Source organism: Wyeomyia smithii, chromosome 1, assembly GCF_029784165.1.
Source record: "Wyeomyia smithii strain HCP4-BCI-WySm-NY-G18 chromosome 1, ASM2978416v1, whole genome shotgun sequence".
Lineage (NCBI taxonomy): Eukaryota > Metazoa > Arthropoda > Insecta > Diptera > Culicidae > Wyeomyia > Wyeomyia smithii.
The window spans coordinates 25,041,413-25,061,440 of NC_073694.1; the positions used below are offsets into that span (position 1 = coordinate 25,041,413).

The 20,028-nt window shown below is 45.2% G+C and overlaps 1 protein-coding gene across 1 annotated transcript in view; it reads right to left on the reverse strand.

Moving 5' to 3' along the window:
• Positions 1 to 4,767: 4,767 nt before the first annotated feature.
• Positions 4,768 to 20,028, reverse strand: part of LOC129729943 (DDB1- and CUL4-associated factor 10 homolog) — a 43,516-nt gene continuing 28,255 nt past the window's right edge. Inside the window, exons 5-6 of the mRNA XM_055688873.1 lie at positions 7,186 to 7,245; positions 4,768 to 7,117 (exon numbers count right to left, since the gene is read on the reverse strand). Coding sequence (XP_055544848.1) covers positions 6,305 to 7,117; positions 7,186 to 7,245 — 873 coding nt within the window. The 3' untranslated portion in view covers positions 4,768 to 6,304. The remainder of the gene's footprint in view (positions 7,118 to 7,185; positions 7,246 to 20,028) is intronic.

Here is a 20,028-nt window from a genome sequence, read left to right on the forward strand (position 1 = left end):
TTTGAACCCTATTTTGAATCGTTTTTCTTAGAATAAAACGTTTTGTCGTGTTGAAGGTTGCCTTGATAATGATCCGTTTAATAACTGTACAATTTCTTTATATAAGAACTGGTTGCTATGTTTCTTGGTTTCTATTTGTGTATGTAAAACATCTTGGTTACTGATTCTAATATTTTTTTTGACGTGGGACACGTCTTTGTTTACTATACTGGGATGCATTCTGTAAAATTGGAAATGAAACGGGCAAATGTTGCGTCAGATTTCAAACGTTAATAACAGCATAACCACATGATGGATAATAATAACCAATATGTTGTTGGATAGATAAAATGTATAACAATTTTGTAATATGCTAATTATCACTCTAATTTCATTGCTAAGCGGTAAAATTGATGAAAAATTTCAATAACAAATTTACGTCAATAGTGAACCAATTACATGCGAGCATTCCTAGCACAGACAACGTGAATGGACACCACCCGTTCCCTGTGATATTCCCTGTATCAATTTCGAAATAAAAATTGACAGAGTCTCCCCGTCCCAATAGGTCAATTTATTTTTGCTTCCATGAGCTTAGACTAATGTGATGTCTCGAAGGTAAAAGTTTTCCTAAAAGTTTGAAACAATACCCATCCTTGAACAATTTCTAAACCTGCGTGTTAGGTTCTGAAGAACCTAATAAAAACTGATGTCTTGAAAGAAAATCACAAGAAGGTTGTACGCAAAGCCACGACCGCAAGGTTGAAGTAGAATACTTTTACAAGAAAGATAACCTGGCTGCTTGCGTGTCAGTCATTTTTTCTAGTAAATAAACCTTGTCCGTTCATTGGCAGTATTGTAATTTCTTTTTGTCTGATATTTTGAATGAAGTTCATTGGATATTTTTAAATTTTGTGCAAATGAGAAGTTGAAGTGCTGCCGAATTGTAATACGCACATTTAACGACATCATTAAACGGGAACGGAACAAAGGCTACGGTTATGCAGAACGCGAATGCCGGCGCGATGCGATTCGCCTTACCGTGGTGAAATGTACAGCTCTTTTTAAGGCGAAGTAGAGCTATACATTTCAACAGATTTCGTCTTGCCGAATCGCATCGCGCCGTTATTTGCGTTCTGCATGACCGTAGCCAAACACTAAGCGACGCAGACACGTAATAATAGTCAGAGTATGCATGTAGATGAAGATAATTAACTTTGGATTAAAGCGCAAAACGAGAAAATATTAACCCTTCAAATAATCATTTGTGTTCTTCAAATTTCAGTTATTCAATTTAATATCCGATGAAATGTTTGTTTATTATCTGATGAAGCTCTTATATAGGCCAAATGATGCATTCCCAATTTACTAGGTCCATAACTCTGCCGACCGTGCTTGGGAAAGCGCGGTAGAACGACCAATCAGAGGTCGAATTTTGTTTTGACAAGGCTTAAGAGTTATCAATAGTACAATAGTTCGAATGATAAAATTGCAATTTCATGCATTTGGTAGGAATCTTAGAAGATTTTCTAATCGATTGCTGCAAAAACGAAGGAAATCCATCGAAAACTAACGGATTTATTAGCATTTGAAATTTTTCTCACTTTTTTCAGTTTTAGATTTTCATTTTACATCCCTATGTAGCCGAACTTCCTGAGAGAAGTATTCTAATTCAAAATTAAATCTTCATTAATTCATTTGTTGTCCTTATAAGGACAATTGTTCAATTTATCATAGGATGTAGTGTTTATCTTACATCTCTGTGTTACCTTGATAGTGAGGACTAAGGCGCACGGTCAACACAATGAGAAAGGTGTTTTCACATTGAAAACTATACACGGCTTTACTGGAGGAAGTGTTGGCAAATGCATCTACCGCTAATACCACCGCTATTATACGAAAGCGCGTCGTTTCATGTGGGGAATATCAACAACGAAAAATGACGCGCGTCTAAGCATAACCCGAACTGTTTCGCCGTGCTGCTCCCATTTACCTTTACATCGGCCTCAGGGAAGTACCGGCTGCATCTGCATCTACCGCTGAGGCTGTCACTATGCTGCTATTGGTACCAAAAGCCATTAACTCTTCAAATAAGTGTTTTATTTGTTCTCAAAAGAACAATTGTTCAATTCAAAATCGGATTTACGCAATCGCATCTCTGTAGTATTACAGACAATAATATTCTTATGAACAAAATGATACAACTTTCCCATTAGGCCTCTGCCATAATAGACGCGAAAAGCGACGCGAACTGATTCGCTCGGCTGTAGGTTAATGTACAGCCATCAGTAGAGCTGTACATCAACCTGCGGCCGAGCGAATCGGTTCGCGCCGCTTTTCGCGTCTACTATGGCAGAGGCCTCAGAGAAAGTTGCTGGCTGATGTATTCACTTCATGCAAGCCTGCTGCTGATGCTTCCCGCTACCACACTGAAACAGCATTTTAGTGAAGGAAGTGTCGTTGCATCAGCTGACCCTGCTACTATCGATGCTGATATACCCGCTGCAACAGCTACGCTATGCATAGCCATGCCACAGTTGTGGCCGCTATACGCTGGCCCAACTGCTGAGCAACTGCAACGCTATCCGTAGCCATGCCACAGTTGTGGCCGCCATTGGTATCCGCTATACCTGCATCTGCTGGCCCTGCTGCTATCGATGGTAAAGATCCGCTGAAACTGCTACGCTTATCCGCAGCCATGCCACAGTTGTGGCCGCTATCCGCCATCGATGGTACCCACTGCTTGCTCCCGCTGCTGCTAAGGGAGGACTGCTGTCGTCGCTGTTCAGAACTATTATGAGCGGCTTCGACTAAAACAAGCTCTTATATAGGGATGAAAATAGGAATGAACTATTTTACGTACGTGGTGGAATGATATAACTTGAAAAATATGTGTGACTTCATTCTGGTTCAGAGCGATCATTTGATAAGCTCCACCTCTTTTTTCAGTTTCTAAAATTTTTCCTCAGTTTCGTAGCACGGATGCACAAAAATGATTTCTTGTCGAGCCGGACCGATAACACTCTCATTGAAGCAACAAAATAACAGGGGTCTTCACATCGAGCTCGTATACGAATACCGAGCCGTAAACTGCGTATCTTCCATTACTCGTCAATGGAGGTGAGTATTTTTACGGCTGGGTATTTGTTTACGAGCTCGACATGAATCCCCCTAACATGTTTTGTGTCGTGTTGTGTAGCTTGGTTGAAGAAAATGTTCCCGTCCCCATGTCGCATGTAAGCAGATTATTGCGTTCAGTAGACAGTAGATAGTGTATCCAGCGAATAAACACCGATGGTGCTCTCACACACGCAACGGTTTTAACCCGTATCTTATTGCGGTTTGTAACATCAAGCGATTTCGTTTGCTCGCTGTTGCGTGTTGCATCATGTTGCAACTTGGCAGCTGGGAGACGACGAAATTCTGTTTATGCTGATTGATTGAATCGACTTCATATTAGCTCTGCATAGTCGAACTAACTGCTTTTGTGAATGCGTACTAACAGGGCAGTTTATTATTCAATGTCGGTTATGCTGATCGCAGCGTTTGCGCTGCCCCTACAGTGGGGAGTTTACTAAATAAAGTGAAAATTAGACAACTACAACAGAATTTGATTGCATCCCGCACAGAATGTCTGCTTGTGTTGATGCCAGAAAATTATTAACCTTCAATTATTTTTTTATTTGCCTTCAAAAAAGCATTTTGCTGTTCAAAATCGGTTGCTAATTACAACCTTTGAGCTGCCCTAACATTGGGGGAATTAAGATACACGGACAACATGCACTGTGGAAGCTATTTCACATTCAGTAAATTAGACGGGTGCGACAAATTTAAATTGCTAGGATGCAACACAGAATACTTGCTTGCGTTGACAAAAATTATTAACTTTCAATGACTTGTTTATTTGCCTTCAAAAAGGCATTTTGATTTCTAAAATTGGATTTCCTGATGGCAATCTTCATGCTGCCCCAACACGGGGGGAATAATGGCTGTCTGGCGACACACGCTGAGAAAAACCGCGCTGCTCCTGAGACGTGGTGACCAACCACAGAGCTAGTGCTGCTGCTGAGAAGGACGACTGCTGTTGTCGCTGTCTAGAACTATTATGAGCGGCTCCGGCTGTAACAGGCTCTTATATAGGCCAAATAGCATGTTTTCAATTGCAAGGTATATGATCCTGTCGACCGTGCTTGGGAAGCAAGCATATAACGACCAATCAGAGGTCGAATTTTTCGTTTTGACAAGGCTTGACTATTTTCAATAGTACAATAGTGTGAATAATAAAATTACAATTATCTTATTTTGGGAAGAATCTTAGAAGATTTTCCAATCTATTGCTGTAAGAACGAAGGAAATCCATCGAATACTAACCGATTTATTAGCATTTGAAATTGGACATATTTTTCACTTTTTTCGGTTTTAGATTTTCATTTCACATCCCTATGTAGCCGAACTTCCTGAGAGAAGTATTCTACTTCAAAACATGCCGGTAAAAGCAACAGTACCAATGGAGTAAAGAACCGCAGGTCTCTCGTCGTCTATGATTGCAGTGGTACTCTTCTATTCGTACATTTCAGCGGTACACTTCTATTCGTATTGCAGCGGTACTATTCGTATTGCAGTGGTACACTTTTGTTCGTACATTTCTATTTGTATGCAATTGAGGAAAAACTGCAATGCTGCTGTTGATGGTGATTGAAAGTTTACCTCATAAATATGATTGCCATAAATTACTCAACAAGAATTGTAAATTTTTGCAACGGATATTTATTTAATTTTATCTTCGATATTCACTAAATAATCTTGACCGGATAGTATCGAAAGAGTAAATTCCTAAATATATACATTTATAGAAGAGTAAGAGCCTGCGAATGCTTGTGATTTTTTTTTTGTTTATTCAGTGAGATTCGTACAGAATCTCTTTAACATTTCAAAATTGTTAGATGATATATGATTATTCTAAGCTTTACCATAATAAACGTATATTTCCTGTCTCCGTAATACAGCGAATGTAGTTGTAGGCAAATAAACAAAATTGTCAAGCAAAAAAAAAATGTAATTGTGGATTGCTACGATTTTTTGCTGGAACTTGTTAATAATTTTGTTTAAAATATTGTCTTCTGTTTGCTAATTGACGAACCTTTGTAAGGGCTTCCATATTATTTTGAAAGTAAGATCCATACTATAGATTTGATTTAATTACAGTTAAATAAAACAAAACCATTCATTATGATAACGTAAGTATTATTGGATTTGGTTTTTGAGGATATAGAGTTAATTCTGACTTTGACGCATTACGAGAAATTCTTTGTGATTCTTCAACAAGCACGATATGCTTGTGCCTTGTCAAATACATATTTTTTGCACAAAAAAATACTACAGGCATAATATCGCCAAATATAAATGATATTCTTTTGAGTGTTGTTGAATATATTCCAAATATTGATTTCCAGGGAGGCTGAAAATAAAAATACGTACAGTCGCTGAGCAAACACATTGATTCTGTCTGCAGACTCTGTATATTTTGTAACAAAAAATCCCCTAATTACAGTGTTTAGTCCCACGTCACCATTTCATACAACCCTAGGGCTGTATACCTTGTAGTATTTTGGAGTGTTTTGGGTTTGGGTTGTTGAATTTTCGTCTTTTTCGTCCTTTATAAGCGTTTTCCATCGATTCAAAGCTCTCAATTTGAGATCATTCTTTGGGTCTTTAGAAGTAGCAACTATATTTGGATAATTTTGTTTAAGCTTGTTTCTTGCTCATGCTTTCTCTAGACAGCGTTTTTGATCACACTTTGTAATTATACTGATTTTGAGCTCGATTTAGGTTCCCTTTTGGGATCGTTTTAGAAACGTATTCTAATCATTCTGAATTGAACGGAACTTTCTTTCACCACAAAAGAGTTTTTTTTTGTTCTGTTTATTTTATCTTAATTTGTATTTGCTTTATCTCCTTACTTTCAGTTGCTTTTGTTTCATTTATCGACATAAATACGTAAGTCCTAGAAATCAGTTGACCGAAGGTCCGATATCAATAAAGGTCACACAGGTGGCTGATGCACTTGCCACATGCATGCTTGTGTAACAGAAATGGAAGGAGATGTAAAATGTAAATGCTTTTCCTATAAGAGACTTGCAGGTTAAGTCACTTCGTTACTTGCTTGAGCAGTCACCGAAATTTGCTTCGATCTGTGATGTTTCTGCTACACAGTAAGTACCTTAAAAGGATGGTAATCGATGATAATGTTCTGTTCAGTTTTTCTGAACCCCAAAAAAATTGTAAACAATATAACAACAAATCAAAACTCAGTTTGGAAAACCATTCACAGCACCGGTTGGTGCCATACGATTTTACCCCGCAGACAGCCGGATACCAGCAGCGGGAACTTGGGACTAAACTTACTGCTGATCACCACATCCGAGTGGCAGTGCTTTCGTTTGATTTCGTGGAACGGTTTAGGGCCCTCGTTAACCCGATCGGTGATGAAGGGCAGCTCGTTGCACTCGGCGTTGAACGCCAGTAGCCGGATGCCGTGGGCGTGGGGTGAACAAATCACCCGCCCGTCTGAGGAGAAGCATGGCTCCTTGATGAACCCTTTGCCCTTGTTCGGTTCCTCGATGTAGTACAGCATTCGGTTCACGTTTTCGGTGATCGTCTGCTGGAACTTGTGCTGATGTTCCACCGGCGTGAGCGGAATCAGACCGCTCGTGATGCCGTAAACGTTGGCCATATTTAGCGAGCGAGTGTTTTCCACCCGTAGGTTGCGGTTTCGCAGCGAAACCTCCGCCGCCCAAATGTCCGAATTGGGCGTGGGGAAATCTACGTTGTTTACCTGGTTGTTGTTATTGTTGTTAGTACCAATGCGATTTCCGTTGGCGTTGTTGGGTTCGAGTGGTTCTCCAACGGCTGCGTTGATTAAGGCGGCAGCCGCTGCTGCTTCAGCTTGGGTTTCCACGCCTCCTCCGCCGCCGCCAACACCACCACCACCACCACCGCCCCCTTCTCCAGCAGTAGAAACATCCTGATTCAGCAGGCTGGCCTCACCGACGCTGCCCGATCCGGCGGAATCATCCTCACAGTCGCTATCAATTTCCTCTTCCAGCGAGATTTCCTGAATATCGTGAACGCAACTCCACTGCAATAAAAGACAAAGAAAATTAGTCACACTCTGCTGACCTAGATAAACAGAACCAAAAAAGTTACCTCAGAACTTTCGTCGTAGCTTATGTTTCTGCTCAGCGCACACCAGCCTTGAGGGTGAATCTGCAACGATAAGGAAGTGGCTTAAGTTTAGTTTGGCTGGCTTAAAGTGAAGGGTTTTCGTTCTACGAAAGAAAGGAACAGACTTGACAGCATGTTTTCCTGCATACCAAAACCCCCCCGCGCAACCCCTGCTGATTCCCTTCGAATCATGCAGTCGAAAATTCAACGGACCATTCACCAACCCACCAAACAGTCAGCAGAGTTAAGTAGTGGCTTCAAAATGTTTTTTTTCCTGTCTGCATAGTCGGTCATTGTTGTTGCTTGCCTATCAGTCATCAAAAGTAAAACATAAAAAAAAAACATCTCATAAACTATGCACCGTGCGAAGCGTGAAGCGCGCGATGAATTTAATTAACCATATAAACACCGTCGTGAATACTAATTATTACGATTTTTATAGGTGAAGCTCTTTTTTTGCACAGCATGGCAGTTCAGTAAGACTCTATGGAGACCACCCCTCATGCACTTTTACTAAACCTGTTACGCAAAGAGTGTCTAGATCATGTGAGCAGAATTCGCAATGTTTTATAATCCTATTAGGTTTTTTTTTGCTATCATGGTGTCTAACAGCTACAATACCGGCAAAAAGTCCAATTAGTTAGAATACATGGCCACAACGGAGTCAACAATAAACCGGTTACAAAAAGTAAAATCCCAAATTGAGTTCTGAATAGCGAAAAAACACTTCGTATGGCTAAAAATACGAAACAAGTTAGTATGAGTCAGAAAGCGCAATAAAAAATGATCCCAAATTACGCGAAGAATGCGTCAAACAAGCTTTCGAAGGCTAGAAAATTGTCTCTAATTCAGCTCCGAATGGCGGAAAATGTTTTTAAAAATAATAATAGATACAAAAAATTATCCTTATTAAATCCCAGAATTGCACCGAAACGTTTGAAAATACCAGAAACGGCATAAACAAATACTTTTGATCAAGATGACAAATATTAATGTAAAGACTAATGTAGTTTTCGTTTTCGCGGTGTAGCTACACTCGGACTACACTTTTGACACCGTGAATGTTTTACTCCTTTTCCCGGACTACACCCGGAAAAAGCAGAGTGTACTGTAGGAAGTTACCAACACATTCACAAGTATGTGTCAATACTGGTTTTTTCCACGTGTTTTTTTTCAGCACAATTGCGAGGTGGACATATGTAAGGGAAACGAGACAAAATGACGATGGCGATAATGACCAAAACAACATAAATTGACAGCTATCCCTATTATTACGCATACCAATGCAACTACACTGAAAATGTTTTATTTCAAGCTGCAAAGTGTAGTCCGGACAAGTGTTGCTACACCGTGAAAACGAATTCGACATAAAAAAAACTAAAAACAAAAATTATCTCAAAACGAGCTAAGCATGGCGAGAAAAATCTTTTGAAACCAAAATAAAAAATATAAAAAGTTGGTCCCAATTGTTGGAGAAACGATTTTAGAGACCAGAAAAGACAAAGCAAATTATTTTTAGTTGAGCTAAGAATAGCGATAAGTTGCTTCTTGAAGACGTGAAAATATATCCTAAATTGAAAATATGCTGTTGAAAGTCAGAGCCTTTTAAATGTCAAAAAAAAAATCTTGAAAAAACCAAAAAAAGGTTTTTGCCAGGAATGGGAAAATATGGTTCCAAAGGCCATACGAATTTTCTTAGAAAGCGAAAAAAGGCTTGTTTGAACCAAATGATGATAATTGAGTTCAGAATGGCGTGAAAATATTTTTAACGTTATTTTCTCTATATTAAGAGTGATGAACAAACCAGAAAAATAAAAACTTATCTCAAGTTGAGCTGAGAATAAGAGACAAAACAGAAAATGATCTTAAATTTGCCTCAAAATAGTAAAAATTTAAATATCAGAGAAGGCAAAAAAATTCCCAATAACACCTTAAATAGCGGAAAACATTTAAAAAAAAACAACAGAAAAAAAAATCCAGCACCGTTCAAATTATTCTCGGAAGAAAAACACAAATGTTTCTTAACGCTGCATTTTTAGGTAAGTACAGAACAGTGAAAAGATGCTACAAAAGGCAAAAAAACTACCTTGAATTGAGCATAGAATGGCAAAACTACGCTTTCAAAATAGCATCAAAAATTCTTCCCAATTGAGTCCAGAGTGACAATCAAAAAGACATCAATATTCCAAAAATCATCTCTGATTAAGTTCTGAATGGCTTCATATGGCCTTCATAGCCTCTACTCGTCAACCAATGAAAACGGCCTAAGGCTGATAAACTTTGCCGCGGCCAGAGGAATGGCAATATGTAGCTCCTACTTTCCACGTTTGAATATTCGGAAACACACCTGGAGGCATCCAAATGGAGAAGCCAGCTCCCAGATTGATCTAACGCACTGATTGACGGACGGCACTTTTCGGATATTACTGATTTTAGGACTTTTCGGGGACCAAACATTGACTGTCGTTTGTTAGATCCACGCACGGTTGTCGAACGTGCTTAAAACTCGTACAGCGAGGACGACGCGTTTCAACATTCAGCGGTTAAAAGCTGATGACGTGGCAGCAGAATACGCCAGAGAGAACAGCGGGAGAAAGGAGTGGAAGACATAAATGAGGTGTGGAGCAGTATCCACGGTGCCATCGAAACGACTGCGAGAGAGGTGGTAGGTACGGCGCGTGGAAGACAGCGTAACGGCTGGTTCGATGCCGAGTGCCAGAGAGCGACAGATGAGAAGACGCATGCCAGGAGCCGCATGCTCACTGCGGCTACGCGTCAGAACAGAGAGAGGTATAGGGAAGCAAGAGCTGCCGACAATAGAACCCACCGTCGAAAAAAGGGCGAGTACGAGGAGCAGGTGCTCGCCAGCGCAAAGGACAGTTATGCTCGAAACGACGTGCGGAGCATCTATAGAACCGTCAATAGAGTCAGAAGCAGGAATTTCCCTGTGCCGGCCATGTGTAATGACAACTGACAAGGACGGCAACCTGCTTACTGATAAATCGACGGTTGAGTCGGATGAGCAGAGTAGGAACAGGATAACGATTATGAGTGACGAACAAGCTGTGAAGCCACCAACACAGGATGAGGTGAAAAAGGCGATTAGTGAGCGGCAAGGTCGCTGGGAAGGACGGTGTCCCGGCTGAACTTCTAAAAGCAGGAAGCGAGCGGCTGTACTATGCGATCCACCAGATAATACTAGAGATCTGCGTGGATGAACAAATCTGCCCATAATTCAAAAATTGGCTAATATGCCATAGGCATCAAATCGAGAAAAACGCATTTTAAAGTTTTTTGTCGGTACAACATATTTTTAATGTTCATGACAACTTTTTTATTTAGTATATCACCCTTCTTATACCTATGCTGGAACCTTGCCGTTGAGTTGAAACAGAGAAATCTGCAGGAAAATTCCATCCGCCGTATTTCCGCGTATTTTCAACGCAGTAGCCGTTTTTTTTTTCAATTATAAACGAAAGGTCAGTTGACAAACCGGTGTGCAATTTGGCTAATATTCATACGATGTGAATTATATCGTGCTCGTTGGTGATAAAAATGGTTTTAAATTTAATAAAACAACATGGAAGCACAAGTGAGGATGAAAAGGACGACGAGACAATTGTTACGTGCAACAATATAACAATGTAACAAAAATATCATTAATTCATAATAATCTCACAATCCACTTTCCTATTTTTCATCATCCAATGCAAAATGAAATCTGAATCTTCTCTTTATCAATATTACTTCTAATCAAAGAGCGAAATAGCATTTTTTCAAATGTAAAGATTTATGATAGAAGGAAACAGTCACACGTTTTGATCATTGGGTTTTGCAGCGCAACAAATAAATTCTTGTAGCATCAAATATTCTTCGTGAAAAAGTCAAATTTGATGCAAGGGCCTTACGATCGCTTACCTGCCGCCAGTAACCACCAGGCTACCACACACTTTCGAAAGTTAGACGAAACACAGTACAGTAATAATACACTGGTTCGTGAACATGCCACAGGTTGAAACATATTGGATATTAGCCAACTTCTCAATTATTTTGGATATTAGCCAAAATTGTTTCACATTTGCTGCCTTCCCAAATGCATTTTTAGGGTGTGTACCATCACGAGAAATTGTTTTCTCGATTTTGGTAAAAATGGCAAATTAGCCAATTTTTGAATTATGGGCAGAAATGCTGAACGACTGGTTGAAAGGCCTCATATGCCCTATCTATAAGAAGGATCATCGATTGGATTGTTGCAACTATCGAGATATAACGTTACTCAACTCCGCATATGAAGTGCTCTCCCATGTCCTGTTCTTCAGATTGAGACCGTTGACGGAACCCTTTGTTGGCAAATATCAGGCTGGTTGATCAAATTTTCGCCCTGCGATAGATCTTCGATAAATTCCGGGAGTACAACTTACCAACCCACCATCTGTTTATCGATTTTAAGGCGGCATACGACTTAGTGAAAAGAAACGAGCTGTGGCAGATCATGCTGGAACACGGTTTTCCGACGAAACTAATTAACCTAACCGAGACATCGGCCGCGTTCGTAACGTTGGATGGACTGAAGCAGGGGGATGTGCTCTCTAACTTACTATTCAACATCGCGTACACGAAGTACATGATAGCTGGCAGGGAGCGTGGGAGTTCCCGTGGTGTTGGTGCTGAGGTGGAGATAGATGGGGAACGATTTGAAGTGGTTGACGAATTCGTTTATCTTGGTACGCTTGTGACATGTGACAACGATATGAGTCGTGAAGTGAAACGACGAGTTACAACTGCAAACAGGGCCTTTTACGGGCTACGTAACCAGCTAAGGTCCCAAAGTTTGCAAACTCACTTGCAAAACTAGCGCTGTATAGGACGCTGAAGAAAACTGATCGACGAGTGCTCGGAGTTTTTGAGCGTAAAGTTCTGCGATCGATACTTGGCGGTAAACTGGAAGATGGAGTGTGGCGAAGACGCATGAATCACGAGTTGTACCAGGTATACAAACATGCTGATATAGTGAAGGTAATACAGCGTGGCAGGCTTCAGTGGGCTGAACATGTAGCCAGAATGCCTGACGAGAGAGCCGCCGAAACTATCTTCAGTAGAGAACCAGGAAGAGGCCGTCGACTCTTTAGTAGGCCCACACATGTCCATGATTTCAGAGCCCACACATGTTGACATCATGGAGATTGTCCAGATTCATTTTTTTTGCGGATGTACATCCGTTTATGAGCAAGTGTTGGTCGATGGCACCGACACAAAATATAAACGATCTGTAAGGACATATTGAGTCGATATTGAATTGCTTCGTGTAACGTACGAAGCAGGGTTTGTGGCGATTCGATCGCTGTTGCAGCTGGTGAACGATGAAAGAGATTCCTTTCGTGGTGCTTCTAATGTGGTGTTGAAGTCGTTATACGTTGATGATGCACTATCGGGAGCAGACACCAGCATCCAAAAAAGCCAAAAGGTTGCGGAATGATCTACAAGTAATGCTGAGAAAGGAAGGGATTCAAGTTGCACAAATGGTGCGCGAACAATCCGGAGATTCTTGAATGTGTTCCGTCTCAAGATCAGGAGAAGCTGACGAGGTTTGAAGGCAATCAAGTAAACGAATTTCTCTTTCGTGTGAAACCGATGGTGATTTTTTCGTAAGCGTTGGCCAAACGGCAAGTGTTGTCATCGCAAAATTGTCCGTCGACCCTTTGGGAGTCTTGGGTACAATTGTGGTTTTGGCGAAGATTATGCGAAGGTTATGCAGCTGCTATGGCGGAAGACGATCCGATCCCTGAAGAAGAGCTGCTATTGTGCAAAAGTGAACAATCCGGTGGAGTTTTAGTTGATAGGAGAAAGGTAAAAAGGTGAAGCCGGAACAGGCGCACGCAATCGTGTTGCCAGATGCGGTGTGGATGCACGTCCGTTCCGGAGATAATTCGGCAGATTTAATTTCTTGCGGCGTGCCTGATGGACCTATGGACTTGATGAAGAACTCTTTGTGGTGGAACGGTCCTCCTGTACTCAAATGAGATTGAAGTGAAGGAACTCGACGATGCTGTCATCAAAGATGACGATGAGGCCTTTCACGAGATCGTAGCTGTTTTCTGAGGACGAAATGATACAAATCTTGAACCCGTATAAAGTGATTAAAAATTGTAGCAATTTCCGCAAATACAGAGTGGTCCACGGGACCAAAAGCATCCAATCTTTCTGCCTGAAAGAACCTTTTTTACGGAGATGATCATTCAAGCTATTTGTCGATAGCAGCTGCACGTTGGCCTGAACGGATTGTTGGCCAAGGTACGAGAACAGTTTCACCCTGTTTAAGCGAAACGAACGATTCATCGTGTGCTGCGGAATGTCCTCTAAAATACCCAGAATTAGTGGGCTCATCATCGACAGATGGATTTCTTGGAGCACTACACCGCTTCGTTGGTCGACGAGACTTAGTACGGCACATGTTCTCGGACAAGGGTACCAACTTTATCGGTGCCAAGGGATAGTTGACCGAACTCAAAGAGCTGCTCAAGTCACCATTGCTGGAGAAGTTCTGACATCCCTGAGGAATCGATTGGAGCTTCAATCCACCGAAGGTTCTGCATCAAGGTGAACGGAGGCCTGGATCAAGAGCAGGAAGACGCCTCTCTACAAGGTAATGTCTTTTTTTTTTTTTTTTTTTTTTAAAGGTGGCGGGGAAATCTGCAAACAGACACCTGAGAAGAGAACTCAGGGTGTGGGGATGAGACTAGGGGATAGATGCTGGGGTAGTTACACTCCCCCAGACACCTACTTATCCCTGTCCCGACCCACTAAAACCCCTCCAGTCTCCAGCCCTGGTCTTCCCGGAACGACGGTTAAGTATTACGTCGGGAAGTGGCTTTTGTGCGTGATGCACCCTCTTTACTCTTATAACCTCCTAGCTAACTACCTGGAGACTGGTAATTAGCTACCACTGGCGTGTTGGTGGTTGACCCGCCACACACGTTGCAGCTCCAGAACAATCTGAGAGGCGGCCGCACAGACCGCGTTCCAGATGTCCGGGTCGTCGCACATCCTCCGGACTAGATTGTCCGGAGTAGTGCCAGGCCCGCTCACAGCCATCATGTTGCTCCTCGCTCTTACGAAACGGGGGCATACGAAGAAGACGTGCTCAGCAGTCTCCTCCTCCTCCACGCACTCGGGACACATGGGGGACACCGCGTGTCCGAACCTGTGCAGATATTGCCTGAAACAACCATGGCCTGACAGGATTTGTGTCAGGTGGAAGTTCACTTCGCCATGTCGTCTCCCGGCCCAGCCGGATATCTCCGGTATGAGTCGGTGCGTCCATCTGCCCTTTGTGGAATTAGACCATTCCCTCTGCCAACGGAGCATCGAGAATGACCTTCTGGTACCTCGTATGCCCCTTGTGTCACGTTGGTCGAAACACTCTCTGTCCTCCTTGATGGCGATGCTGATAGGCATCATGCCGGACAAGACACATATTGCATCGTATGACACCGTACGATACGCACTCGCAACTCTCAGGCACATGAGCCTGTAGGTACTTTCCAGTTTGCCACGGTAACTGTTAGTACCTAGCGCTCTGGACCACACTGGCCCACCATACCTAAGTATGGACGAAACCACGCTGGCAAGAAGTCTTCGCTTGCTGCCATAAACCGCTGAGCTATTGGACATCATACGAGATAGTGCTGCAATAGCCGATGAGGCCCTCTTACAGGCATAGTCGACGTGACTCCCGAACGTGAGCTTGTCGTCCACCATAACCCCCAAGAGCTTCAGGGATCGCTTCGAGGTGATGGTGCAGTCTCCGACTCTGACCACCGCCTGTTGCTCCGATTTACGGTTGTTCACAACCATGACCTCCGTCTTATGATGCGCGAGCTCCAGTTTCCTGGAGCGCATCCAGTCCTCGACCTTGCGTATACAGTGCGCGGCCGTCAACTCGACCTCCTCGATAGACTCGCCGTAAACCTCCAGCGTTATGTCGTCTGCAAAGCCGACGATCACAACCCCTACAGGGAACTTGAGTTTTAACACTCCGTCATACATGACATTCCACAACACCGGGCCCAGGATAGAACCTTGCGGAACTCCTGCGGTAATTGGGACGCACTTCTGACCCTCCTCTGTGTCGTAAACAAGTACTCGATTCTGGAAATAATTTTCCAGAATCTTGTACAGCGACACCGGTACATGGATGCTCCTGAGCGCGAGCGCTATGGAGTCCCAACTGGCACTATTGAACGCATTCTTCACGTCGAGCGTGACGATTGCGCAGTAGCGTATTCCCCTTCTCTTGCGCTGGATTGCTACCTCCGCCGTCTTGATGACGGAAGAGATTGCGTCCAGCGTGGACCTGTCCTTCCGGAAGCCGAACTGGTTACTTGCCAGACCGTGTACACCCTCCGTGTACCTCACCAGTCTGTTGAGGATGATCCTCTCAAGCACCTTGCCCGCGGTGTCCAGCAGGCAGATAGGCCTATATGCCGATGGGTCCCCTGGCGGTTTCCCAGCCTTCGGCAATAAGACCAGTCTCTGCCGCTTCCACCTGTCCGGAAAGAGACAGTCATCCAGGCACCTCTGCATGACTGCCCTGAACAGCCCGGGGGCCGTTTTTATCGCCAGCCTGATCGCCAGGTTAGGGATACCATCCGGTCCCGGTGCCTTGCTCACCTTTAGGGATTTGGCGATCACGATGAGTTCCTCATTCGTAACCCTTGCCTCCTCCCCTGCCTCGACACGGCTGTCGTCGCTCACGGATTGGATGCTCGGCAGGTTGGCCGACCATCTCTGGTCTATGTCTGAGATACTGGAACGTCGGACGTGAGACTCGACCGCCGGAGGCCAAGGACTTGGCTCGTGGCGTGGAAAGAGTCCCTCGATGATACGCTCCAGCATCGCTGGTGATCGCTCTGCAGGCGCCAGCGCGCCTTTAGTCTTGGCCATTACGATCCTGTAGGCGTCACCCCACGGATTTGTATTGGCACTCGCACATAGCCTATCGAAGCAGGCCCTCTTGCTGGCCTTTATCGCACTCTTTAGCATCGATCTTGCCGAACTGAATGCTGCGCGGCGCTCTGTCCTCTCTTCTTCGTTTCGCGCACGCTGCATCCTCCGTCTTGCACGGAGGCACGCACTGCGAAGGTCGGCTATCGCGTCCGTCCACCAGTAAACCGGTGGCTTTCCATTCCTAGGTTGGCGAGTCCTAGGCATGGTGGCGTCGCACGCCCGCGATAGCATAGCAACTAGTTGGTCAGCAGTCGGGCGAAGCCAACTGCCCCCCTCGCGCTCCCTTCTCATTGCCTCTTCGAATACCTCGGCATCAAAGTGCGATGTCTTCCACCCGCGAACGGTCGGAGTGTTGGCTCTACCCGTCGCTTGCCCCCTCTCGTTGTTGTCTACACTAAAACAGACCGCCTGGTGGTCGCTATTAGTGTAGCCATCGTCTACCCTCCAGTTCTTGATCAGTCCTGGGCTGGAGAACGTCACGTCGATGATCGACTCCGCACCATTTCTGCTAAATGTACTTTTGTTCCCAACGTTGGCCAGATCTAGGTTGAGCTTTGCAAAAGCCTCCAACAGGATCTGGCCCCTCTGGTTCGTGAAGCAACTTCCCCACTCAACAGCCCAAGCGTTGAAGTCGCCCGCCACCACCAACGGCGTTAGGCCCGTTAGCTCCATGGATAGGAGGTCGACCATCTGGATGAACCTTTCGGTAGACCAACGTGGCGGAGCATAGCAACTGCAGTAGAACACTCCGTTCACCTTAGCAACTACGTACCCTTCTTCTGAGGTTGAGACAACCTCCTGAACCGGGAACTTGCTCGTCGTACATATGGCCGCCAATCTGGACTTATCCGCAACCCAGTTACCGTTTCCGGGAGGGATGCGGTAGGGGTCCGATATGACGGCGATGTCCGACAACGACTCAGTGGCTGCTTGGTGTAGCAGCTGCTGAGCCGCGAAGCAATGGTTCAGGTTCAGTTGCGTCACCCTTACGCCCGTGGTTTCGCAGCCGGCTTACCGGCTGGGCACCTGGGGCCTCCCATAAAGTGTTTGGCGTCCCGTTTCCCGGAACATACCATGCACTTGGGAGACTCCCCACAGTCCTTTGCTTTATGGCCTGCACCTCCACATCGCCTGCACAGCTGGCTCCTATCGGGCCCCTTGCAGGTCCAGGACTTATGTCCGCCCTCGAAGCACCGGAAGCAAATGTCTGGTTGCTGTAGTATGCCCAGAGGACATACCGACCAGCCGACCTTCAACTTGCCCTCTTTCAGGGCCAGGTTAGCGTCCGCCGACGGTAGTCGGAAGGTAGCTACCTGGGTCCCCGCCGGACCTTTGCGGAGGCGGATTGACTCCTTAGCCACCTCCACCCCGCACTTCGCTTTAAGGGCTTGTGCAATGTCGCACCCCTCAGTGATTTCGTCCAGGTTTTTAAGCTGGAGAGTCACTTCTGAGGTGAGTGCCCGCACTTGCACCTCCTTCCCTAGGACCTTTTCGGCTACCGTTTTGTAGGTAGCCCCCTTGTTCTTGGCGTCCTTCCGGAGCTCAAGTATCATCTCGCCAGTGCGAGATCGGCGGATACTCCGCACATCCGCCCCCAGATCCTTGAGCTGGGTTTCCCCCCTCATCTTCTTCAAGACTTCTGAGTACTTCGACCCATCCGTCTTGAGTATGAGGGCATCACCCCTACTCCGCGCCTTTTTGACCTTTTTTGGTCCTCTGGCTGCTCCGCCATCATGACGCGTCGCACCTTCCCGACGCTTCCTACCCTCTACGGTAGTCCAAGGATTGCCCGTAGCCTCCACCTGTGCCTTTTCCGCGGTGGACCTTGAACCGGTTGGCGTGTGTTCCCGTGGGAGTAGCACAACCAATCGTTTCTTGGTGTTCCCGGGGGCCGTTTCCCCCGGGGACTGCCTCGTTCGCTTAGCGACCTGCCCCGTGGAGCAGACCGACGCGAACGAGGGGGCGTCTGTCTGCACCTCTTTAGATGCAGTCGCCCTCCCGGTCCTGGCCGCTTTCTCGGCTGCCTTCACCCGAGCTACGAGTTCTTCGTGCTCCTTTCTGGCTTCATCAATGGTGCTCCGAAGCAGGAGGAGGCTCTGCTTCAGGTCGCCAGCGATGTTTCGCCTGTTCGCCGAGAACTCGATTATGGCATCGAGTTGTTCAGACAGCGCCGCCACTCTTGGCCGCGTGTCCATGCATCTTTCGACGGCCTTGACTAGCAAGGGACCGTCCACCGAGATGTCTGGTGTGGACACCGACGGATTCGCCGTTTTTCCACCTCCAGACTTCGCCGCATCCGTCTCCGCCTTCTTCTGCGGAGACCGCTGGATGCCACCTCGTGCGAAGGGATTTGGTAACCCCTCCGCACCCGTCTCTTTTTGGTTCTTCGAGCTCATTTTTGTTAATTGGGTCCCCCTTCCAGCCGCTATCCTTGTCCATAGATGAGAAGTCGCTTGTATGGTCCCATGGTAATCTATGCCGAAGCAGTGAGGCCATGGGTAAGGGGGGTCGCCATAGTACCTTATGAGCACTATGACGCCCCCGCCCGCGTAAGTCAGGAAAGGGGCATCTTGTCCTAGGACTAGTTCCCCCCCATCTGATCCTTCTCTGCCTGATTCCCACCAGGCAATGGACGCGGAACGTACTGGAAGGCCTGCCAGGTTTTACGGGACGGAGACCCCTGCACCGGGTACCATCTCGCCGTTTCAAGCCGCTGTCACGCGACTTTACTAAGGGAGCTCGATGCAGGTGCCAGCCCTTGGTCGTGGTTCCTTAGCGTATCCGACTCGAATCCGTTTCGTTCGCTGCCAGTTGCCATAATTGGGACCTTACTGGTGTCGGCCCCAATGGACGGGGGAGTGCATTTGGTTGATGGGAGCGGCACTACTCGCTCCGTCAGAGATGCTTCCGGGTAATTGTGGCATTTACGAGGAGTCGACGGCCCAGTGTCCGACCCTCACCACCCCTAAGCAATCTCCCGCTGCTGGTCCAGGGCTGTTAGGTACTGTCAGCGGTCGCCCTCATATAACGTGACCTCGGCGGTCGCCACGCGCCGACCCGTGGTGGCATGCAGCTCTGCCAAACAAGGTAATGTCTAATCAAGCCTATTTGACCTACGAAGAGATGTTAACCTTGTTGGCTCAGGTTGAGGCCATCCTCAATTCCGCAAAGCGATGATCCGACTAATTATCAAGCATTATGACGCTACCTTCAAGCAACCAACTACCAACTGAATCGTTACAGATTAAAAGTTAGAAAATAAAGTTCACATGTGTTTCATTGTCCGCTTAAATTCCGATAAACACCTTCTCAGGGCTACAAACACGTTCTTGAATCAATACTGATTTTTTTTGACATAAATTATGAAATTTGCAGTTTTACGTTTGTTCCAAGTGATAATTTTAGGGCGGCAAAAGGGGCCATTGTATATCACAACAGTAACAATATTGGCAAGTTTGGTCAATTCATCGTCAATCTTGGATTGCCATTCGCCACAGCTTTAAATTCTCTCGTTTTCTTTAGCATGCCATATCCAGTAATTCTCAGGTGTGGCATATTTGAGCCCATGAAATAATTACTTTCCTTATCCTTAAATAATAATATCAAGCAACCATGCTCAGGCTCTTCCTAGCTTTGTAGTTTAGACTGAAGAATTGAGCCAGACTTAAGTTTAAAAGTTTGAATTAATTCATTCTGTAATCACCCACCAAGGAAAGAGTATTAATAATCATGGTGAACGGGTATCAAAAACTCCATAACAGCCGCCAGAAGGACGGGTGCGTAAGCAGCAACGCGCCTAGCGCGACCAACCAGAGATTA